A 25,592-nucleotide genomic window follows, 5' to 3' on the forward strand; every position below is an offset into this window, starting at 1 on the left:
GAATTTTCAATAGAAGTTCAATTGAAATTCACTAGAATATTTCGAGAGAAAATTTTGAAATTTCCTCACGTATTCTATAGAAAATTCTATGGGATTTCTATTAAACTTTATATTAATTTTCTAGCAATTTTCTTTCTATAGAAGATGTAGAATTTTCTCTTTTTGTACACCAGTTTCTATAGGAATTCCTCTACCTGAATTTTCCTTTTTTGATAACAAAAATTAAACTAAAAAACTCCAAAATTTGAACCGAGGAATGTTTATCAAAAATCTCTCAATAGAATGAGTTGTATAGAAAAATTGAATTCTATTGATTTATTCTATAGAAATTTTTCATTGAATATTACCACCGAAAAAAAGTGCAGAATTCTTGAATAGAATTCTATAGAATTCGCTAGGTTTTTCAATCAAATTTGTTCGTATGTGGAAGATCATAGAGTCCGTGAATTTCCTACCTCAATCTCTCTCTGATTCTGGCTGAACTGAGCATTAGCCGGCATTTGGAATTTCCCATTATACAGTGCCAACTGTTCTATAGGAATTGTTGAAGGTCCAACTCTTCCAGGAGTTGCAGCACCGAAAGCACTTCCAGGAGGTGCAGAGGAAGCATATGCACTTCCAGGAAGTGTAGAGGGACCAAAGGCGACCCCAGAAGGCGTAGAGGGACCAAACGCAACCCCAGAAGATGCAGCCTGGCCAAATACACCTCCAGGAGTTGCAGCTGGAGCTAATGAATTTCCTGGGGCCGATGGATCAAAGGCACTTCCTGGGGCCGATGGACCAAAAGCACTTGTTCCTGTGGACGGACCAAATGCACCTCCTACTGTGCTAGATACCCCTGGAGGCACCTCCGAACGTTGACTTCCGTGACCGTTTCCAGGAATTTCAATTGAAGATACCGCTGACAGCGGTACTACCGCCCCAGATGGCATCAGCACAGATCCATCTGCTTGTAGCTGACTTCCTGGTGGTAGTTGAGACATTACCTTTGCTGGGGTCATCACGCCAGGGGTCTGCTGAAGACCTTGAGAACCTGGAACTGGTGGCACCCCTCCTGGTTGCAGCGGAGGTAGCTGAATTCTCGAGTATGAGGGATCGGTTCCAATTGTCGTCTTCATGCCACTCTGCAATAAAAATCATTTGATGATGATGATGATGCATACAGAAACAAATTTCATAGAAAAACCTAGCGAATTCGACATTCTTTTGGATCTCTATTGGACGTCTATTGAAGATTTTACAAGTTTCTGGTCGATTCTGGTCGATTCTATTGAAAAATTCTGCAGCCTTATTTTAAAACTTTTTTTTTAATAGAAAATGTCAACAGAAATTATTTTGAACAAACTAATAGAAAGTTCAGTACAAATCCAACAGAATTTTCTACCGAATTCACGAGAAAATTTCTTATTTTGTTTAGAAAATGGCCAATAGAAACTCTTCTAGAAAAAATTAGTAGAATTTCATCTTTCTATACAACTTTCCTTTTCGTCATTTTCTATAGTAATTCCTCGCCATGAATTCTCTAATTTTCTCCCCTCTAGTGTTCTTCTCCTTCCATTAAAAAAATCGAAGGAAAAAACTTGAGAAATCTGAGCCGAGGAATTTATATAGGAAATATTTCAATAAAATACCGACCGCGGTGGCTGTGTGGTTAGAGTGTAGGATTGGCATGCGGGAGATCCGGGTTCGATTTCCGACTGGGAGGGCCAAAATGTGTGACACTCTAAATCTCGCGGTTTCATTTGACGAGCGGAAGTCTAGCAAGAGACGACTGTACCTGGGCAGGTTTTTCCCTCAAGTGAGGTTTTCCCTTGTCCTTCGGCGAATGCGGTATAGAGGTTGGGGGCTAGGAAGGGAACAAATCGTAAAGACCCGAAAAATAGAATTGTATTGATTTTTTCATTGAACATTTCTATTGAGAAAAATGGGCAGATGAGCCTCGGAATTTGTCGATAAAATCTGCCAAAAACTAAATGAAATTTCACAATTTTCTATAGAAAATTCTATTGGATTTCTATTGAACGTCTATTGAAAATTACATCAATTTCTAGTCGATTCTATTGAATAGTTCTGCGGCTATATATTCTACAAAAAAATCCATAGAATTTAATATTTCTATAGAACTTATTCTATTGAGGCGTTTTCTATAGGAATTCCTTAACCGGAATTCCCCAAGTTTTTCCCATTCAATTTTTCTTCTCTTTTCATTAAATAATCAAATAACAAAACTAATAAAATTTGCGCCGAGGAATTTCTATAGAAAGCATCTCGCTAGAATAAATTATGTAGAAAAATCGAGTTCTATTGATTTTTTGTTATAGAATACTTTCCATTCAACATTTCCTTCCGGAAAACTGCACAGCTGAATTTCTCAATAGAATCGGCTGAAAAATAATAGAAAGATCGATAGAAATTTAACAAAATTTCCAAACGAATTCGCTGTTTTTCTATAAAATTTTTTCCCATGTGTGATGATGATGAGGATGATGATATGACTCACTTACATCGATCATAGCTTTCTCATACATTGCCTTCGTCGCTTCAATTTCGGCTATTTTCGTCTCATTCTCTCGATTCTGAAAGATCACTCGTTTTCTGATATCGTTCAACGCGTTTATTCCACTGTCCACTTCACTCTGAGCGTTCTCTCTCCAGTTTTCAATTTTCATTGCGACTTCCTCGAGCATCAGCTTCAGAAAAATATTTTGGTAATGGTCGTGGAGTGGATTTAGAAATCGGTAGCGAAGTGGTAACATTTGAATTCAGCAACTCTACTTTAGGTTCCATTTTTTATGAATATCTCGGAATCTAAAGGAATTCTTCTGAAACCTTTGATATAGAGCGAAACGAGAGCGACGAAGAAGGTCTTCAGAAGGATTTCGCTATCTCCGCTAGGTTCCGAGATATGGAGCAAAAACTAAAACCTTAAATGAGTAGAACTGACTGGAAATTTTTACCACTCCATTGAATTTTAATGTTTTTATTGAAACAACTGGAGGGGATTTTCAATTTCATATTTATTTTACTGTTTGTCAGGGGTTGACGTGGTGTCAACCTTTAAATCGTGCTCAACATTTCCAGTTAGAGTCGCCAGGGCTTTTCCCACTTCCCGAAGGTGCTGAGTTGCACTGTCAAATATCTCATCCACTTCTTTATCTCTGGTAATTTTATACAATTTTTTTATTATCGTTCGGACATTTGGAGTTGCACACGGATAAAAATAATCATAGAAAAACTCAGCGAATTCGATAGAAAATTCTATTGGATTTCTATTGAGGAATTCCGCTGCTTTTCTTCGCGTTTTTTTAATAGAAAAAAATTTATTTCAATTTTTTTATCCATTTTTTTTATAGAAAATTCTGCTAGGAATTGTGTTCTATATAAAGATCTACAGAATTTTCTATTTCTATACAACTTTTTCTGTTGAGATATTTTCACATCAATTTTCCTAATCAATTTTCAATTGATGATATTTCAGCCCTCAATTTTTCGACGTTTTTCACTCTATTTCTCTTCGGTTTCCATTTAAAGAATCGAGCAAAAAAATTTGTTGAATTTGAGCAGAGGAATGTCTGTAGAAAATATCTCAATAGAATAAGTTCTATGAAAAAAGCAAATTCCATTAATTTTTTCTGTTGAGAAGCGAATTCGTTAGGAAATTCTATTGGATTTCTGTTGCACTTCTACTGAAAATTTCATGAGTCTTTATCCGATTCTATTGAAAAATTCCGCAGCTTTTCTGTAGTTTTTTTCAATAACAAATGTGCAATGAGAACCATTTTATAGAAATGTCTGCAGAATTTCATTTTTCTATTGAAATAATTTCTATAGAAATTCCTCATCAATTTTTTGAGTTTCTTTTCACTCCAAATTTCCTCCCAAATTTCACCCCAAATTACAAAAACAATAAAATAAGCTATAAAGAAAATTCAGTAGAATTTTATTCTGTTATACATCTTTTCTAAAGAGACGGTGTTCAATGATTTTTCCACTTCATTATTTCACTCACTCATGAATTTCTGTAGAAAATATCTCAATAGAATAGATTATATTCTAAGATCAAATCCCATTAATTTTTTCTATGGAATATTTTCTATTGAACATTTTCATTGAAAAAAAAAAACGTGCAGATAAGCCACGCAATTCCAATAGAATCGTCCCAAAACTAATAGAAAGTTCAATAGAAATCCGATGGAATTTCCAAGCTGAGTCCTTAGGTTTTTCTATTAAATTTTTTCGTACGTGCAATAGTTACCCAGTAGATTCTTGTGGAAGTTTTGGAGCGCTGGGAGACGCAGGAGACCCAGAAGATGCGGCTTCGATGACTACTTCTGGTGGAGTCATCTCCTTTCCTGATGAGGTCCTCTCCTTCCCTGACGGGGCTTTCTCCTGCACTGCGGTTGATGCTCGCAGCTCATTCTCTTGATCAGCCTCTGGAACATCCTCCCCACCACCAGCCAGTCTCTCCTGTTTCCCCGGGCAGGGATAACTATGACTGCTCGGTAAATTTACCAGTCGTTTTTCCCATTTAGCGAATGCCGTTTGAAATAACATCTCCTGGGTTAGCACGCGCTCCTCCGGCATTCCCGGGCATCTTCTCCTCCTTTTCCTCACGGCTCGTGACATTGCGATTGGATTCTGGTTATTTCTCTGCAGTCATTCGATTTTTCGATCGAGAGAAACTTGTAAATTTTGAAGATTTTTTTGTAGTTTAGGGAGCCACGAAATGTCAAGGAATTACTCAATTGTTTTTTATGTTCCATGAGCGGTATTTTCTTTATTTTATATTACATACGAAAATTTTTGATAGGAAAACCGAACGAATTCGTTGGGAAATTCTATTGGATTTCTAGTGAACTTTCTACTTGTTTTCGTGTGATTCCACTGAAAAATTCTGCAGCTTATCTGCGCATTTTTTTCACTAGACTAGAATGATTCGTGGAAAATATTTTATAGAAAAAATGAATAGGATTGGATTTTTCTATACAACTTATTCTATTGACGGGCAATTTCTATATGTTCTATAGAAATTAATTCTCTGGCTTAAATTTCCTGTTTTTTTTTCAATAGAAAGAGAAGAACAATAGAGTGGAAAATTCATGTCAAGGAATTCCTATAGAAAAAATTTTGTAAAAATATTCTATTGATTCTAATGATTTTTTCTATGAAATAATTTCTATTAGAAATTGTAAAAAAACGCGCACTAAGACTGCCGAATCCTTCAATAGAATCGACCAAAAACTAATGGCATTTCCAATAGAAGTTCAATATAAATCCCATAGACCAGTCTTCTTTTTTTTCAATAAATTTTGCAAATAATTAAAAAGGACATCCAATAGAATTTCCGGTCGAATTCACTAAATTCCATTTTTATCCATTTTTAATTATCAAAAACTTAAATTTCTGGGAGATAAATACATAATGAAAGAAAGTTGATTTATTTTCCCTACAAGTTTATTTGTTCCTTCAATAATTTACTGTACACCAATAAGCACATAATATTTATTAGATTAATAACAAAATTGATTCCCATCGATCGTTTCCTTGCATCTATTTCGCATCCATTGATATTCTTCATAGTTTACATTTGAAAGTGTATGAATCTGGAAGCAAATTACAGCATTCGATTACCAATGCGGACGTGAAAAATACAATCATCATTACAATATTGAAAAATTCATTGATTCTCGCTTTTTGAAGACCTGCATGCACACGGACTTTTGTCAGTCAGACAGCAGTTCTGTTTGGCACCACAACAATTGCCTAAATAAATCGACAATTTTTTAATGAAGAGCAAAAATTAACTATGCAAATAGCACTTATTTTTGAACTTACGAGTTGGGCTATTACATTCGCAGATACAAAAACATTTTGATGAAGTGTCGTCGCGGGAAATTCCACCGCGAGAGCATTTACAGTCACCCTTAGAGTCTGGGAAACAAAATGAATAAAAGATAATTCAAAAAACATGACCGAAATTATTTGCAAGAGACCTTCGAGTACAATTTTGATCCAGCTACCATTCACAATTGGCGCAAGAGCACGTGCAATCGCGTCGATAAATATAATGTTTTCAAAAACATTGCAATCAAGAACAGAAAATGTACTCACATTTGGAACTTTTAGCGCGTGTCTCCATTTGTTCACCTTTTATTACTCCGCAGATGAGAATAATGCAACTGTTCTAATTGCAAGAACTGTAGGTATTGCCTGTCCATTCCGTATTTATCGAAATTCCGCGATGCACACGAAGTTTATTGCGGCGTGTGCAAGACACTGGACGATATTTGAATTGCACTTGCTCTTTGCTATATCACGTCGCTAATGCTTGCGCAGTGACTTCTATTGGCGGATGATGAGTGCTTGTGAGAAGACTCTGTGCATTATGATAATGACGTCACGATCACTTGAATCTGTGTTATCGAAGTTTTTCGCCGATTCTATAGAATAATTTCCCGTTTTACTGCGCATTTTTTATATGAAATGAAGTTCCCATTGGAAACTATTTTATATAACAAATCTGTAGGATATCAAGTTTCTAATACTAATTTTTCTATTGACACATTTTCTATAGGAATTCCTTGACATCAATTTTATAGACTTTTTTCACACTATTTTTCTTCTTTTTTGATTGAAAAAAATCTAATGAAAAACTTGGAACATTTGAGCCGATACATTTCTATAGACAATATCTGAATGGAATAAGTCGTATCGGAAAATAGAATTCTATTGATTGTTTTTGTGGAATATTTTCCATATTGAATTTTTCAATAGAATCAGCCAAAAACTAAGAAAAAGTTCAATCGGAATGTAATAGATTTTTTTAGTGAATTCACTAGGTTTTTCTATGAAATTTTTCCGAACGTGTTTCCTTTCTGATATTTCTGTTTGGCAGAAAGAATTCATAATTTGTAGATATTTATGCATGAAATTGAAAATTACAAATGGAAATTTACTGAGCACCACCTTTTTTTATTATTTGCAACATTTATTGAAAAAAAGACTGGTCTTTAGAGAAATATATTGTTTTAATTGAAAAATCTAGTAAAAAAAAACGAATAATAAATGACTAGTTTTCAATAATTAATTTAAAACGATTTATTAATAAAAAATTGAATCAATTCCTTAATTAAATTAAGATAGGAAAAATCGACATGTGTAAAGAGATGATTATATACAGATGGGGCTGAGCATTAAATAAAATGGATAAAATCATCTTCTTGTAAACATTCTCTATTCATTGTCGCGATAATACAACAAATAGGAAATTACTGAGCAGCAGCTGCTGGTGGAGCGTCCTTTTTTATTTACACCATGTACTGAAAGAAAAACTGGTCTTTGGAAAAATATACTCATATTTTAATTGAAAAATCAACCTAAAAGAGGAATAATAAATGACTAATTTCCAATCATGAATTCAGATAAAATTATTTAGTTGGAGAAAAATTTAATAATTTGTAAATATTTAATCATGGAATACGTCATCATAAAAACGATCAAATAAATATTAACTAGTTGCCAATTTCAATTAAAAATAATTTAATAATTAAGGACCTTTCCAACTGGATGCTGCAGCGCCCAGTCTACGTCCCTTTGGATCAGTGGCTTATGGGGGTCCTGAGAGACAGCCCCATCCTAGCCCTCTGTAACTACCTACGGGAAATCTACAAGGCGACAAAAACCAAAGAGGCACGAGCAATCGAGGAAACAAGCTGAGGTGGGAACGAAGCTTCTTTCCACCTTCTTCCTACGCAGACTAATTTTGTTTTTGTTCTTATATTATATATTATATTGTTGACTTTTGTATACGTGAACCATAAACCTCTAGATCTACTGTATTCTCACATACAACGTATACTAATCTATGGAACTGTACCTTTCTGTAAAAGGCGTAAAGCCACACAGTGGAATAAATGAAATGAATTAAATTCCTTAATTAAAATAAGATGGGAAAAATTTACATTTATGAAGGGATGATTGTTTAGAACCGTTTTCCACCCCGTAGGGAAGAAAACGTATATTTTATGTCTGTGCCTTCGGCTTGACCCTTCGGAGATTACCTTACGTATCCTTCACTTGTATGCGTGCCTAAAACCTACCATGAGAGCCATTTATGGGGGGAGAAGGGTACTTCGAACTGAGTTACAAGTGTCGGCTAGCGCGGATGACGCGTTTGGACGCGAAGAGTCCTCAGTACTTGCTCCGAATCATGAAGAATAGGAAAAGCCATTCTTCATGCTGCTGGTGACGGCAAGCCCTCACTTGGGTCAAGCCTCGGCAAGACCTAAAATATACGTTTTCTTCCCTACGGGGTGGAAAACGGTTCTATTTTATGTCTGTGCCTTCGGCTTAACCCTTCGGAGAGATGTTTGTATTCTGCCGGCACTTGAAAGTGTACTATGACTCCAGAAAGTGGATGAGAGAAGAAACTCTCATCTCAGACATGAATATTCTAAATGGAATAAAAACTACGAATACTGTTGCAGTAGCGAATACTGTTTCGGGCTGGTAGACCAACGCTCTAGGAGAGAACTTCTAAATTTCAAACATTTATGGGTTCCGACTACCTACTTGCAGTGATACCCAAAGAGGTATGCCTTCTCCGAATTTCGAAAATACACATCTTGTTCAGGAGCTAACTAGTCATTATAGTACAATCTTATGTCAAAGTTCATCTGATTGAAGCTTGACTAGGCTGAATGACATCAATAAATGATTGGACAGTCGACCTGTCCTGACTTCAAGTCCCGGATCTGGTATTGGAAGGTTTCAATTTTTTTCTGTACCCCAACGCAATCAGCAGAGGTCATGTTTGCCGATCAGAACTTGACCTTCTTCAGATCCTGAAATACTTGACGAGCTGAAAATCCACTCATGGGTTAGACCCAAACTGAAGGCTGCAATCCAATTAACAAATGAGAGGCTTGGATATTCGATCAAGTCTCTACTGAGCGTTGAGCTCATTTATCATGCTAAACAGTAGCACTAAACCAAAGAACTAGAAGTTGATGACGAGAAGCCAGACTTCTGTTCTACAAGCTCTCTCGTCCAGAGGATGACACCCAACTCGGCGCGACTACTAGAGATATTTTCGACATTGAGTTCGTTGACGATGAACCTTTGGAATCAACTGAGTTGGTAAGAAAGCTTGGAACCAAACTCACTTTTCTTTTCCTGCTGGACGAATCTATGAATGATTGGTTATTTGCCTGCAACCATCGTCCTGAGCCGTTTTTTGATGGACGTAATACCGAAAAATTGAATGCGGAGATATCCACTTTACGATGACTTTTATGCAGGATCTTGGTGCTCCACAATGAATTGGGCAAGCGAAATCCATGGGGAGTTGCTCTGNGTGTTCTACAAGCTCTCTCGCCCAGAGGATGACACCCAACTCGGCGCGACTAGTAGAGATATTTTCGACATTGAGTTCGTTGACGATGAACCTTTGGAATCAACTGAGTTGGTAAGAAAGCTTGGAACCAAACTCACTTTTCTTTTCCTGCTGGACGAATCTATGAATGATTGGTTATTTGCCTGCAACCATCGTCCTGAGCCGTTTTTTGATGGACGTAATACCGAAAAATTGAATGCGGAGATATCCACTTTACGATGACTTTTATGCAGGATCTTGGTGCTCCACAATGAATTGGGCAAGCGAAATCCATGGGGAGTTGCTCTGTCAGAACGTTGCAAGCCCTCAGGCAAAAGTAGACAACTGGATGCTGTTATAGTAGTTAAGAAAGCGTCCGAATCTTATAAAAGTATGAGAAGGCGTTCTGCATTTCTGACACATGCCCCAGTCGTACTGATAACTGCTTATAACGAACTAGACTTGTGCCAAAATTCCTCTCCAAGCATCTGCATTACTAATGACCCTGAGTTCAGCTTCTTTATAAAAATGTGGAACACTTCACAATTTCGCTTCTTTATAAAAATGTGGAACGCTTCACAATTTCGCGTGTCATTCTTGCGTAGGGGCCATATTAATCTACTCTGAATCGTTCCAATTCTAGAGTATGTACTGCCGAAGCAAGTACCAGTCATTAATATGACACTTTTCTCTAGACAAGACCGCAGTAGACATCATGTAACCAGAAAACACATGTCTGTGTGAGATATCTTTTGTCAAGAAGAAGCCTAGGACCGACAGGAAGTCAGACTTAATCGATGGTGAAGGGTTCACACAATACACATCCACGAGGACTCCTTTCCAGTAGGAAAGATTTTTCCTTTGGAGTTTCCTTCTACAATCGGTGATTCCACCATTTGGTTGTCGTGAGCACAGCAGTTCCAGAGAAGTAACGAAGGTGGCTAGATGCAACATCCCCCCAGATAGATACACACAGAAGTGTCTCTGATAAGTCTGGAATGAAAATTGCATCCCAGAGAATAAAAATAGAAAAATTTTCCTTGAGGAAGATTCAAGATTTTCCAGTTTCAGAACCTTAACAATCCTTTTGCAAGGTTTGAGGATAAGACCTTTTGATGGTTGTGAAGGTTACTTCTTGGAACTGAGATCTCCAAATGATGCCAACATTATTGACTCTGAGATTAAACAGGAAATTGAAATTCCTGAGGACCTAAAAGATCAAACCCCCGGGTGAGTTTGATGATATTTTCTCAAGAATATCAGTGCAATTGTGAGCCAACAGAGGATGAGAGATATGCAATAGACCTCGTGTTCTGCCAAGATTAATTCGCTGTCCCAGTGCGTGTCCTGAGGAAGCGCAGTGATCAGGCTGGCAGGCTAAGTAGGGGCTAGGCGATGTTGAAAATCGCATGATGGACAAAGGTATCTGCGACCCCTGTTAGAGGATCCTGCCTTTAGAGGAAAGGCGCGCCGGGGCTTCCTATCGCTCCCTTAAATAAATCTTCGGATAATTCCATTGGCCTGAAGCCTGTCCTCCATTCCGCTTACCTCATTACATCATTTGTTGGACCCAGATTTATGGTAACCATCGAACATGTATTCGAAAGGGCGTGCGAATTGAGCCCTCAATTCTCGATATAATTAGGTAAAGGGAGCTTGCCAAAAACACTTGTGGTCTTTCGGACTCCACAATGTTGGTTCCAGAAATTCAAGAGCAATTGCCCGTCCATTAGAACCCGTGTCTCCATTTATTTTCGCCGGTTTCCCGGGGTGTTCACCACATGAATTCGACTAAGAACCGAAGAACTAAAGCGACTCTTTCCGCCGATGATAGTAAATCCGTCGATAATTTGAAATATCTGACAAAATCTCCAAAAATGTGGCCAGATGATCAGAAACTGTCCGCTGATCAGAAACTGCTCTCATTTACTTTACTTCATTGGATCTGAGACAAAAATCGTCAGAAACCGATGGAAATTTGGTGATCGAAGCTTCGCAGAATGACCAATCTGACCTAATGACATGATTGACACAAAAACGAAGATATGCATTAGACGCTCCAACGACAAGTTCGCAGTTTGTACAGGTTGCATCGAAGCATATTTCTGAATATTTTCTCATTGGCAAAATTTAATGTCGCAGAGTCAAAGGCTCAGACGATACCAATTAATTGATTGAATGTTTGTATGGGGTTATTACCAATTGCGTGATACGAGTTGTATGAATTGTGGACATTATTGTATTCACGATGATTCATAATTGTTGTCTCTTTGGAGAGTGTTGTATTGAAACCAACCCAGACTTTATTCTCATCCCAAAAGATAGAGTAGTATTGCAACCACACTGTAAGGAAATTGCTCTTTTAACGTCCGTAAACAATTATGTAATTCCCACTAATGACTGATTCACACGAAACTTTTAAGTATGTTAAAATCGTCGGGTCAGCTGATCTGGAGAATTTAACTCTTTTAGTAGTCTATGCGACCGTGAAAGTTATTGAGAACTCGGAAAATTTGTGTCGTTGAAATAGCAATGATTGTTTGATATGAAACACCTTAATATTTGCTGCAAAAAGAGCAATTTCATGAATGATTCAATCTTAAATTGAATGGAGACTCCAATGCAGCTGTCACTCAGTCTTAAAACAAAAAATATGCAACAGTACAACAACCCAGATATAACGAAACTTTTCCAACAGAAACCATTGCTCCAATCCAAAAGCATTCTCAACGAACTTGATAATCTGGGTAGGATTGACTGCCTGAGAGAATATCTGCAAGCAGTGACAACAGATTAGAGGATAAGGTGGTCCTATAGCTCGTTATTTTCAAAGCTGCAAATAGTAAATATGCAGTGTGTGCGCTCGAGGAAATGTCTGCGAGCCGAAACACCTATACTCATACAGGTTATACCGCCCTATATAGGAGCGGTTTAATGCACATTCCCTGTCGAAATACTTCGTATTTGCTGCCGATGAATCGTGATTTTGATGTGTGACTTACGGAAATATTTTCGGATTTGTCGTGCACGGGCATCTTACCCTCAATTGTTGAAGTTGCAGCAGGGCCTTGTATAATTCACCAATTAATAATTGTCAGTTAACATTTGATATTTTCATTGGATACTATATTTATTGTAATTCTATTTAATACTGCATCCAATATGCCTTGCATTCGAGAAAGTGGCTGCGAACAATTGTAGATTATATGCCGAGGTAAAATCTGCAGATGCTTGACCTGATGGTTGCGGATAACGAATAGGCCTGTGACGGAAGTCCTTGGTACCATACAATCAAGAAATTGTGTGACATGCACAAATACGTCAATCAGCGCCATGCATCGAAAGATGTGTCATCCGGCCTATATGCTTTGTATATGTATGCTCACAAGAAAATAATAGCACGCAGAGACCAGGAGTAAGATAAAGCCTGTGATTCCCCAGCGTTTACAGCTGCCGATTTTTTTTTTTGTGCCCTGTCGGACCTGTTAACGCCACGAGCCTTCCTGGCGATGGATATCCTCACCGACCGCACAGCTCGATCGTTTGACCTGTAACAGACTTTCAAATAGGCAACAAGGGAACCTCTTGAACCTGTAGAGAAGGTCGATTGTTATTATTATTATTGGTCGTCGTCCTATGAAGGAGCGACTTGACGATAGAGTCAAAATAACAAAAATGACAATCAGGTTGACAGTTTGCTCGAGAACTGACTGCGAGCAGGAACAGAGGTATATTAATATTACCGATCGCGACAGCCATTCTGCGTTCCCCAATCCTATGATGGCGGCAGCAGGAACGTAGAATTTGTGAGTTCGAGAGAGAATGTCTGCGAACAATTAACCCGATGGGTTAACGGGGCGTGGTGAAACCGACGGCCCCACGGCTTTTTCGACCGTGTATGTGTGCTCGAGAGAATGTCAGCGAGCAAATACACCCAGTGATCTGTTGACATGCCGTGTAGATGCTCGAGGGAATGCCTGCGAGCTGCAGCCGGGGGCGAGGGAATGCCTGCGGATCCCCGGCTTGCTATTCATTACGCCTCACTCGAGGGAAGGCCTGCAAGCGGCAAAAGGGTAAAAGTCGAGGCGGAACCTGCGACTCCCCAATTGCTATTCATACTGGCCTGCTCACTCAAGATAGCCGCGATGACTGGATAACCTCTGCGACTGGCAGTCCTGACCGACGATTTTTCCACCGCCTCGTACCTAATCCCTGAAACAAACAACGAAACGGCCAAAGGGAATACTTACCTTGGACCTTTGACTCTCAAACAAAATTAACGCACTCTTGGTGCGTAAAAATTCTAACGAACGTTACAACAACGTTTAGACACACATACACGTTTTGGAAAACGAAAGCGTACTGAGGACTCTTCGCGTCCAAACGCGTCATCCGCGCTAGCCGACACTTGTAACTCAGTTCGAAGTACCCTTTTCCCCCCATAGATGGCTCTCATGGTAGGTTTTAGGCACGCATGCATGTGAAGGATACGTAAGGTAATCTCCGAAGGGTCAAGCCGAAGGCACAGACATAAAATATTTAATTTACAGATGGGGATGAAGGATTAAATAAAATACATAAAACCATAAATTTGTTATAAACATTCTCTATTCATTGTCTTGATAATACAATAAATAGAAAATTACTGAGCAGCAGCGGCTGATGGAGCAGCTGATGCTGTCTGTGCCTGTTCCTCTCGAACCCTATCCTTCTTGAGTTGTCCCATGAATGAGGCCTTGTCAGCAGCTGTCTGGAAGCGACCGTGTCCGAATTTGGAGCTAGTGTCGATGAATTTGAGGTTGATCTTCTCGAGGGCAGCACGTTTGGTGTGTACGAGCAGAGACTGAAAAATAAATATCAATTTTCAACTCTTGTGTGACAATTTTTACCAACGAAATTTTACTAAATTGACTGGTCAGTCCTATCATTTAGAGATCACGAATTTTTCATACAGAATTTTTGGCTCTATTCTGTGTTCATCATGTTTGAGGGATAGATTGAAGGTTTTCAGGGGTAATGAGGGATAGTTACCTTGCGGAGGGTGATGACACGCTTCTTGGGACCCATGCAGCATCCCTTGATCATGATGAAGTCGTTGTTCACTTCTCCGTAATGGGGGAAACCTCCCATTGGAGTGATGGACTTCTCAGTGAGATCGTACTCAGTTGAGGCATTATTTTTTATCACCTGCAAGATTAATTAGACGATAATTATTTATTCAACATCAAGAAATATTAAATTTCATAAATTGAATGCAGATATTAAGTAATATTGATGATTAATTCATTAATAATCATTAATAATAAATTTATATTTTGTTGCGAAAATACTTTCGACATATTTGATAATCATTTGAGATAAATTAATTAAAGTTTGCTGTTGAAGGCAAACAATAAATGAAATGAGATGTTTCTAATAAAATTGTTGCTTGATTGGAGGCCCAGAGTAACACAAAATTACCCTGGGTACTATGTACAAGCCCTTTCAATCTGGCCTGATCAATGATTCCAACAAAAAAAAATCAATTTCCCTCCATAGAAATGAGGATCGATCCACTGAAAGGCTTCTCAATTCATGAAATATTACGAGGAATATGAATGTTACCTTTCCATCCTTGGTGTGGATTCCCTGGCCAATCCTGTAGATCTTTTTGTTCATTTCCGTACGATGATGATAACCTTTCTGACCAGCACGTGCAACAGTGAAGGAGACCCTGCTTGGATGCCATGCACCGATACAGGCGACCTTTCTCAAACCCTTGTGTGTCTTACGTGGAAGTTTCTTCGTGTGCCAACGTGACGTAACACCTGATTAACAAGACAAAACGAAAAATTAGTCATCAAAATAAAGCGTCAATAAATAATAAAAATGAATTAATTAAATTTAATACAAGTTATTGATTAATGAATTAATTAAATGATTGATAAATGAATTTGAATCAATATTTAACATGAAAAAAGACTAATTATCCTTTTTAATTGGTATTTTACAGTTTAATTAGATTTAATTATGAAAAAAAAATCATCAAATTAAAAAAAGTTATTGATGAATAGATAAATGTTATTCTGGACATTCAGTAGGAAGGCAGCATGATACTATCCTCAAAGTTCTCGGAAAAGGCACAACATGCTTTCATCATTCAGTCCACCGTGAAGGTTTAAAAAAATTTTATTAGGAAAAATTTAAGGATCAGATAAACTCACCCTTGTATCCTTTTCCCTTAGTGACACCGATCACATCGATCATCTCATCAGGAGCGAAAACATTGGTGATTGGAACTGGTTTCTCTAGGTGATCACGTGCCCACTGGACCTTCTGTGCAATGGTACCACCGTTCAACTGGATTTCCATGATGTTGGCCTTCTTCTGGCGTTGTCTCAACAGTTTCATCTGCAAATTCACCATTGTTTTGTCCAATTACATCTCCTGGAGGCCATCAAGATGATGAATAATGGAATTCAAGTGCGAAATAATTTCGTAGAAAAACCTAAAGAATTCTATTGGATTTCTGTTGAACTTTCTATTAGTTTTTGGCTGATTCTATTGAAAAATTTGATAGAATTAGATTTTCCTATACGGCTTGTTATATTGAAATATTTTCTACAGAAATGCATCAATGTTCAATATGTTCATGCGATGGAGCTCAATGTTCTCCATTTTTTTATTGTTTTTCAAATAAAAAGAGAATAAAAATATTGGGAAAAATTTGGCAAATTTATGTCAAGGAATTTCTATAGATGCTTCAACAGAAGAATTCGTATAAAAAGATGAAATTCTACTCTTCCAATAAAATAGTTTTTATGGAAATTTTTTCATCGAATTCGCAAGGTTGTTTTTTGTGTTTGTTTGTAGAAGAGATCATTACCTGAGTGTGAGCAATAACTCTCACGACCTTGCAGTACTTAACAATCTTCTTGAAATCCTTCTCAATGGACTTGCGTCCAAGATCGTCCTGCCATTTCTTTGAGGCTTTGGTGAAAGCCTTTTTCTTGCTCTTGTACCTGCACCCAAGAATTAATGAACAAATCCATTTTTCCATTCGCAACTCGTAGATTTTTCTTTGCCCAATCTGTAACGTGCCAATCTCATCGTCTTGGTGATCAACGAGAGGAGATTGAACACATTTTTGGAGCCGCAATTTTATGATTGTCAATTAATCAATCTTCAATTGGCTTGTTCCAACTTGTGACTCTCATCGTACGAGCGGAGAGCTTTATTATCATTTTTCGTTAATAACTTTGTCAACTTGTGATGGAGAAGGGAATTCTCGATGAAATTATGAAAATGGGGAATTACCAGTTCTTGTAGAAACGCCTGCGACAGTCTTCAGAGAGATGCTCAGCCCAGACAGTGGTGAGGGCACGAAGACCATGGGGAGTTTCGATGTACCCAACAACACCAACTACCACCATTGGGGGTGTCTCCAGGATCGTTACTGCTTCCACAATTTCCTTCTTGTTCACCTCTGAAGGGGATGAAGAAAACAGAATTTATTATGAGAAATGCTTGCCTGATTGTTTTACAAGCTAATGAAAATCACATTTTTTTGTCTATTGAATTTATTTATGCTCCAAAAAAAATTAACTGTATTTTGAGGCTTATAATCTTAAATTGAGACATTCAAAAGTCGCAAGTTGAGACTTTCAAAACTCCTCTCAAGGATATCCAAGTATTTTGGCTATTTTTTCTCCAGTGACTTTTTTAGTCGAACATCAGAGCTTCCGTTTTAGTCTCATTTGACCCTAAGTTTTTGGACATTTTTCAAAGAATTTATTATTTAAACTTTGCAGGTCTGAATTTGAATGTCGATATTGAACCATTAGAAAACATGTTAAAAATCAGAGAAAAATTAGAAAGTTTACTTTTAAAATTGCAATTTTTGAAAATTATGAGCATTTTTTACAAATAATCTATAAACAATCAATTTTCCACCATAAAAATCATTTGCTCGGAGTCGTAACAAATTTATTCACATTCAGAATTTGACCGAAAATCGATTTCATGCTTACCAAATAATGTTTCCGAAAGTTCAAATAATGTCAATTATTTATTTATAAACAACGAATATTCAAAAAAATAATAATTCTGTGCAAAATGTAATTTGAATGAGGCTGAATATTCATGTTTTTTTTCTTCAAATTCTTTTCACCCAATTTAATTGATAAATTTGATGATTGAAAATGGTTGAATCTAGTGTGGTCTGTATCAAACTATTCAAGATACTCAGATATCCTCAAAAAAAAAAATTCAAGTTGAGTTCTGAAAGTCTTCACTTGAGACATTAAAAAATATCAACTTGAGTCTACGAAAGTCTCAAATTGAAACTTTCAAATCTCGACTTTAGACTTGAAAAATCTGAAATTAAGACCTTCCAAATCACAACTCTGACTTTCAGAACGCTTAAATTGACATCTCAAGGTTTCAAACTGTAACTTTCGAAACTCTCAACTTAAGAATTTCAGGCCTCAACTTGAAAATCTTATTTTAAGACCTTTGAAATCATAAAATAAGGTATTATTTTTTTGAGTGCAGTAATTTAAGAATTTTATGCAGATTTCAATTATTTATACAGATAATCGTAATTTGATGATTTTGATCTGTACCAGGCATGGCTTGTCTCAATGGTCCCAGTCCAATGAACTACCAAGAGTTTATGGAATATGCCGTGCCCCCATCAACCCCCACTGATAGCAGGGGGACAGAGTTTATATTCGACACTGTGGCTTGGAATTTACTGCACGGGTTCAAGCAGCTCGTGACCACAACTCCACGATAGACCAGTGCATTACTGCACCTATCCTTCGAGAGTATAAGCGTCGGTATTTTTTTCATAAATAATAAATAGTGAAGAGATGAAACATGAATGAACGACATTCTCAAATTTCGTCAGACAAGAAAAAATTTAAAATGAAAGAAATGATTTTGAAATTCTATTAAAAAACTATTTTTTTGTGTCAAATATATAGGAGATTATGTAACTTGTCATTTTGCAAAGAGATATTGATAGCAAAAAATCCACAGATTTTTAAAATATTTTCTTTCACTGTATTTTTATTTCTCAAAATCAAAATGAAATCAAAGGAAAAAAAATTGCATTTATTGAGGAAGAAAATTCTAGTGTCCATTTTGCTAGGCCCACCCTCTTCTATCTTGATGATAAATAATTTAAAACGCGAATTCCCAAAGTAATTAAAAAATCTTTATGACAGTTTTATATTGCAATAATGAAATGAATGAGAAAGAAATGAAGAAATAATAAAATGAAGAGATAATGAAATTAAGCAAAAATGAATGAAATTTTTTGAAGATTTCTTGAACACTCACTCGAGCCAGGACGATCAGCTTCACGCACAACGTGGGTCATACCAGCCTTGTAACCGATGAAAGCAGTCAAATGAACAGGTTTGCTGGGGTCATCCTTGGGGAAGGCCTTTACCTTACCACGATGACGTTGGGACCTCTTCTTGGGGTAGAACCCCATAGACCCGTGACGGGGAGCACTGAATTTTCGGTGAGACTGAGAAAAAAAAATACAACTAATTTTACAGGAATTCGTTACTCCATCAATATTTTCAATTGATTAATTATTTCAGACCGCCCTAGAATAATATCTTCATGGTTAATCAGTTACAACCATAAACTATTTTATCTAAATCATCATATAATAACGCGTGGCGGCTGCCATCTTACCATGTGGCAAATTCTCAAAGATTTTTAACAATCGAATTTATGAGATATTTCGCTATTTCGTTGAAAAATATAGACACGAAGGGAAAGAACATTTGTTAAGTTATAGGATTGAACTATTATTTTGGATTATTTATGCAGGATTATTGTTTCTGAAATGGATGAAAAATTGCCGTTAACCAACTCACCATGATGCGATCCCCGAAGAAAATGGAAGATTTGAAGGGGACGAGGTGCCTTTTATACTCGGCAAGATGGCGGCGACAGTACTGCCAATTTAATTGTAGCCAACCTTTGAGATTGAAATTTTACTTGAATTATTTTTAAAAAATTATGAATTTGATTCTTTGAATTGTGGAGATGTGGACACAGAAAAATTTTATAGAAAAAATTTTATAAAAAATTCTATTGAAAATTTCTATTAGTTTTTCTCATCTGCACGATGTTTTTCAATAGAAATGTTAAATGGAGAATATTCTATAGAAAAAATCAATAGAAGTGGATACTCCTCTTCAACTTATTCTACTGAGATTTGCTTTATAAAAACTTTTTAGCTCAAATTTTTTAGGTGTTTTTATTTGATTTTGTTTTATGAAAAGAAAAGGAAAGTAGAGCGAAAAAAGGGAAAGTAGAGTTTCAATAGAAAAAGTTTTAATAATTCTACTGATTTTATCTATAAAATAGTTTCTGTGAAGTTTTTTCGTACATGGATAAGTAAAGAGATGTTGAAAAAGCATTTATCAAATCAATTTAATTTGTCAGTAGTCACATAAGTGCAGTTTATTCAGGTTTCTCAGGAAAAGATACTTTAGATTTATTATTCTGATTTTCCAATTCAGATTTGGATGATTTATTGGATCTCAGCACAGCTCCGGGGCTTGGATATGGTCGCATTTGATAAAGTGGTCCGGATGCTGTTGTATCAACCCCAGTTTTTGCTTCGTTGTGTCGAGCAAGACCATCCGACCATTTGCCTCTGTTAATAAAAATTCATAAAATATTCAGAATTCTTAATTATATTGTCAATAAATTAATAATTTATAAATTTAGAAAAATTCATAATTGTGAAAGCCCATTGAGATAATCGAGAATGAATAACAGGATAAACTCGTTCTTTCAGTTATGTGAATTTTCACGTGTGAAAAAAATTCATAGAAAAACCTAGCGAATTCCCTAGACAATTCTAGTGGATTTATATTGAACTTTCATTTAGTATTGGCTGATGCTATTGAAATGTTCAATAGAAATTTGTCTGTAGAAAAAGTTAATAAATTAGATTCTTCTATACAACTTTTTCTTGATAAAAGAAAATAAAAATTGATGTTAATAAAAAATAATTATCAATTTAATAAAATATAATTTTAATAAAATATAAAGGAGAGTGGGGGAAAATAAAACATGGGGTAAAATGAAGCAGTCGCAAAACCAATGTTTGACGCAATTCAAGCAAAAAATAACAATGTTTATTAAATTTTTTTTTTAATCAACTTTTGTTTACTAACTTTTTGCTTGCGAATTTAAGTTTTGTTTTCTTTTATTACATCGACCCATTATGATCCAAAAAGTTCGAAAATGCTATTTTTAGACCATGTCCGTACGAATGTGTGTATATATGTATGCGTATGTGTGTGGTGAAATTTTCTTTCAATTCTTTGCTAGTAAATCAACGGAATTAAATTTTTCCTTTTCTTTTTTCTCAAATGTAGGCACTGTTGAGCCATCGACAATATCCATCGACAATAATTAAAATTTAATTCATCTATTAATTTTTTTAATTTCCGATTTTTTTCGAAAATTGGTGTTCCCACGATAATTTTAAAAAAAGTTCGGAATTGATTGAATGATGGCTTAAGAAATTTTTTTAGATGTCCTTTTAACTGAGTTCGAAGATGAAGGCAAAAGCAATAATCGTTATTTTGATTTATTTGAAAATTTGCAAAAATTTTGTATTTTTTGAAGATCAGAATTTCGGGAATATCTTTGAATATCACGCTTCAAATGAATTCAATCATAGAATAAAATGTTTGTTTTAATGCCATTATGTCGAAGTAAAAAGATGATCACGATAGCTATATTGATTGGTTTCCTTTTTATGATGATTGTTGAAAATTTAGAATTTCTCGTGAATTTCCCTGAAAGTGAGCTTTCTGATGGTTTCTGCAAATGTGATGTTTCAAATTCAATCAAGTATGTCTAGATAAAAATTTTTTATCAACATTTTATCGAACGGCTGAGGGGAGAGATAAAATCGCGAAAAAGACGAACGGTTATATAGAAGAAAGGGATAATTCAGTAGCATGGAAAATTATTGAGAAGCTTTGACGGGAGAAGTTTTTGTTAATGGATTAATTAAAAAGAAAATGAAACAGTAAAATATAAAGTCCACAGCAAGGCCCAGGGGAGGGCCACAGAGGGAAAAAGGAAAATGTGGTGCTGAATTTCAATCGAATGAAAAAAGAAAAGTGTAATCGGCCGAAGCTAATCAATTGAATTATAATCCATTGAGTTATTAAACTAATAGAAAATTATTATTCTTATCAGTACTCCCAATAATAAAAAGAGTTGATAAACAAAAGTTGATAAAAAATTATTTGTTTGCTTCAATTGAGTCAAAAGTCGTTATTCGGTTGTTTTATTTTGCCCCACTGTTTCATTTCGTCCCACTCTCCCCTAACATAAAATGTTTTGTATTGAACATTTCAATAGAATCGGTTACAAACTAATAAAAAGTTCAAGAGAAATCCAATAGAATTATCTAGCGAATTCCTTAGGTTTTTCTATTAAATAGTATCGTGCGTGTTACCGTGGGATGTCACTGTAAGAAGCTGGATCCATCGGATCCAAGCTGCGATCCTTCTTATCTTTGTTGGAATCTGGCTTGTAAGATTTCTTCGCCTCTGGAACCTTGAATCTATCCCTGTTCGAGGCTTTATGTTCTCTTCTCGTTTCAGTTTCTTCAACCTAAAAGTAAAAATACACATGGATTCTGATTGACTTGACTATTTTCTAATATCAATGACTCAGTGAATTGTTAATTAAATACAATAATTTCTTTTTTCATGTTACGGAACAAAATCAATCGATTTCAATCTTCCCATAAAACTCGTGCTGTTGACATATTTTTCTATAGAAATTCTTCGGAATAAATTTTTCCAATTTTTTTGCTTGTTTTTTTTTAATGAGAAAAGATAAAAACAGCTGTAAAAATGGTTGGGATGTTCCATATGACAATAATTGTTTCATTTTTCTGTCTGTAGGAGATGGAATACAAGATAATCTCACCTCCATGGGCTCTTGATCACTCCCACTGTCATCACTAGACATGTTATCGTCCTGATCAGCAGCTTTCAGGTGCAATTCCTCTCGCAATTGCGAGGCCGGCTGGGATATCTGGCATTTTGGGTGGCCTGGTGGCAGCCAAGAGACTAAATCCGATGACCAGTCCCAGTAGTAATGCTGCCCACTATGAAAAACAATTCGAGAATTCGAAAATTTACCAGAATACAGGGAGGAAATAATAACTTAATGAAAAAACCTAGCGTTATAAATCAACATCTATATACTTTTTCTATGAATAAACGTCTATTAAACAACGCACATGAAAGTTACATAAGTTTTAATTGATTTTTAATAGAAATTCAATGGAATTTCCTCAAAAAGGGCTACGATTTTCTGTCAAACATTTGAATTGAAATTGTGAGTTTACTCACGATCCAGGATCATAGACCGCCTTCCACGTCTCAGGTAATGGATATTTTTGGATTAATTTCATTTGATTTTTCAGGTATTTCTCTGAAGGCTGCAGTTGACCGGTTCCCCACAATTCTTTACATTTTTTCGTGCATTCGTGGTAAATGTTGTATTTGTTCGGGCATCCAGTGTATCCCTGCGAGGAGAAATCATTGAATTTCATGGAATTATTGTCTTGTTTCAATTATTCAGGAGCTAATGAGCACTTCGATACCCCCTCAAAACAATTTCATAGAAAAACCTAGCGAAGAAAATTAAACAAAAAAAAAATAGAAAATTTAAGCTGAGGCATTTCTAGAGAAAATATCTCAATAGAATAACATGTATGGAAAAATCTAATTCTATTAATTTTGCCTATAGCATATTTCGCATTGAACACTTCTATTGAAAAAAAAAAAAGCAGATTCTAATAAAAAGTTCAATAGAAATTCAATACAACTTTCTAGCAATTTCCTTTTCATTGAAAATGTTCAATAGAAACTATTCTGTGAAAAAAATCTATTTAATTCTATACAACTTTTTCTATTGAGATTGTCTCTAGGAATTCCTCAACAGAAATCCAAGAGAATTTTTTGCGAATTTGCTAGGTTTCTCTATGATATTTTTTGTACTTTTATTGCAGTGATATTGAACGACTCACCATGAATTTTTCAGATATATCGATCTCATTAATCTCGTCCTTTGCATTATCGTAATCTTCAGCTATCACTTCTTCATGAACTTTCTTCTTCACCTCTTTTTTAGACGATGATTCTACAAAAGTATAAATAAATACGTAAACAATTCCGAAAGAACAGTTGTAAATTGAGGTTAATTGTTTGCTGATGTTTACCATTTATTTCTGATCCTGTGATGAGACCTCTCTTCGCAAGTCGCGCAACTAAAGCAGCAGGCAATGGCATTTTTAATCCTTTATCATTAAAAATTCTCGTCAAATATTAAAATAAAAAATTCGCTTATTCTTGCATCTATTGGGAACAGGAAATATCGTTGAGGGCGCTGTTTTTTGCCAATATGGCCGTCAAAGAGGTATACACACACGCGCTCACACAAGCCCCCATTTGCTTGTGTATCCAGAGATTATGGGCGCGTTTCGCAATCGACGTAGTAGCAGTAGCAGTACTGCAACCCTATCTAATTTTGATGATGATGATGATATGATTTTTTGTGGCACTGACTAAGTTGTCTTGCGGCCGTTATCCCTCTATTGGGCATTTCAGGAACTTTGGAGTCGGTAACGAGGTTTGGTGTGGGAGATTTGAATTGTGAGGAGTGCAGGGATTTTAAACTAGTTTATTTATGGATTTAAGGTAGTTGGTTATAAGGTAGGATTCTTTGGAGGTGGGAGCGGATAGTAGTTTTACATGATTGAAGGAATTTATGTGGAGTTTTTTCAGAGCTTTGACGAGTACTGTGCGTTCCCCAGCATATAAGGGACAGTACCAGAGCACATGAGCGAAGGATTCGATTTGATTACATGAGCAGAGGGGGGAGTTGACAATATTTTTTCTATGTAGACTTTGGTTTAAGTTGTAGTGATTCGATCTTAGTCTGGAGATGGTAGATATTTGGGGTCTTTCAATGTCAAGATTTTGAAACCAGGGTGGGTGCCAACCGGTGTAGTATTTTTGGAAATATTCTTTTCCTTTATTTAAGTTAGAGGCTTGTAATCGAAGGAGATTGGAGGCTCGGGTTTTCATTCGGCTCGTGATAGATGCTTTAAAGTCAGAGTGAGGGATGGGGTATCTAATTTTGCTTTACTGCAGCTACGGTAGTTGATTCCGAAACGCACCCTATAAGGGAGATGAGCAGGGCCAATGTAAAGTGTTCAACAGCAAAATTAGTAGCGGTGGCGCATGGACTACGATGGAGCGTACGGAACTGTTGGTATGGTAGGGCCCGAGCATAAATTTGTCGATAACGGGAAAGGGGTTCTCAATACGGTAGCTCCTCGCATTTTGTAATAATTGTCAGGAATGTAAAATCAAACATTATAATCAATAGTATAATGAATGCAGAATTTAATGATCTAAAAGTCTTTTCCTTTTTCTCGACATATTTATTATTGACACGTAGGTCAAAAAATTCATAGAAAATCCCAGTGCTGTCGCTGGAAAACTCTATAATTTTCCAGTGATTCTATTGAATAATTGTGCAGATTTTGTTTTTTTTTTACTACGGTAATGTTCGATTAGATATATTTATTCCCCCCCTGAGTGAGAAACGAATATGTATCGCGCTCACTCCCACTCATTGTCGTCTCCGTCGGGTTGGCACGTGCCCGTCCTCCGCCAAACTTAACGAGTGCGAGTGAGAAAGAAAATGGAGAAGAAGGGGAGAGAAAACATTCCAACTCGTTTGAACGGTTGGAACGTTTTCGTTGTTCTCCAGCGATCTACACATAATGGGATTAATTCAATAATAATAGATTAATGAATAAGATTTTTCGCAGATTATTGCGAGATTTAGATGAATGGTTTGTCTCCTACAGTGACCATAAAAAATTGTCTCCAATCGACAATATCTCCCGATGGAATGGAACGATGTGAATCAATCAAGTATCAATTTGAATCTTTAAAAAATTAATCGAGAGTGAAAAAAAATCAGGGAATTCCACTCTGACATTTCTCTATTGTATGTATTTACCGAGAATAAAAAACGTTGTTCCTAGGAATCGATGTATCTTTTTTAGGCAGCTGCATTTCAGAAATGCAATGAGCAAGCAATGTTAAAATTAAGTCATTTTGTAAAAAATTTCCAGTGACATGATCCTGAAAATCAA

General features: G+C 36.2%; 3 protein-coding genes and 2 non-coding genes across 5 annotated transcripts; all 5 read right to left on the minus strand.

Annotated features, from left to right (window-relative positions):
* Positions 1-455: 455 nt before the first annotated feature.
* Positions 456-4,916, minus strand: LOC107046739 (SWI/SNF complex subunit SMARCC2; the record flags this gene model as incomplete). Its single annotated transcript, XM_015269437.1, has 4 exons — positions 4,256-4,916; positions 3,056-3,158; positions 2,505-2,690; positions 456-1,124 (listed from the first exon to the last, which is right to left on the minus strand). Coding segments are annotated over exons 1-4 (1,329 nt in total), but the record flags the coding sequence as incomplete, so codon positions are not given.
* Positions 4,917-9,933: 5,017 nt separating this feature from the next.
* Positions 9,934-10,040, minus strand: LOC114841648. The gene has a single exon (XR_003783191.1). It is a non-coding gene; the product is annotated as a U6 spliceosomal RNA (small nuclear RNA).
* A 3,923-nt stretch (positions 10,041-13,963) lies between these two features.
* LOC107046740 (60S ribosomal protein L3) lies at positions 13,964-19,812 on the minus strand. The gene is made up of 9 exons (XM_015269438.1): positions 19,767-19,812; positions 19,249-19,352; positions 18,698-18,890; positions 16,670-16,838; positions 16,239-16,374; positions 15,577-15,763; positions 14,978-15,180; positions 14,405-14,560; positions 13,964-14,216 (listed from the first exon to the last, which is right to left on the minus strand). Exons 1-9 carry the CDS (start codon positions 19,795-19,797, stop codon positions 14,016-14,018), a joined length of 1,380 nt encoding a protein of 459 aa, XP_015124924.1. The 5' UTR covers positions 19,798-19,812; the 3' UTR covers positions 13,964-14,015.
* On the minus strand, positions 18,959-19,034 carry LOC114841649. The gene has a single exon (XR_003783192.1). It is a non-coding gene; the product is annotated as a small nucleolar RNA U43 (small nucleolar RNA).
* On the minus strand, positions 19,810-23,938 carry LOC107046741 (polyglutamine-binding protein 1). The gene is made up of 6 exons (XM_015269439.1): positions 23,643-23,938; positions 23,451-23,563; positions 22,771-22,946; positions 22,343-22,523; positions 21,864-22,021; positions 19,810-20,036 (listed from the first exon to the last, which is right to left on the minus strand). Exons 1-6 carry the CDS (start codon positions 23,710-23,712, stop codon positions 19,841-19,843), a joined length of 894 nt encoding a protein of 297 aa, XP_015124925.1. The 5' UTR covers positions 23,713-23,938; the 3' UTR covers positions 19,810-19,840.
* Positions 23,939-25,592: the final 1,654 nt, after the last annotated feature.

Source organism: Diachasma alloeum, unplaced genomic scaffold, assembly GCF_001412515.2.
Source record: "Diachasma alloeum isolate Michigan unplaced genomic scaffold, Dall2.0 Dall_scaffold_01836, whole genome shotgun sequence".
NCBI lineage: Eukaryota > Metazoa > Arthropoda > Insecta > Hymenoptera > Braconidae > Diachasma > Diachasma alloeum.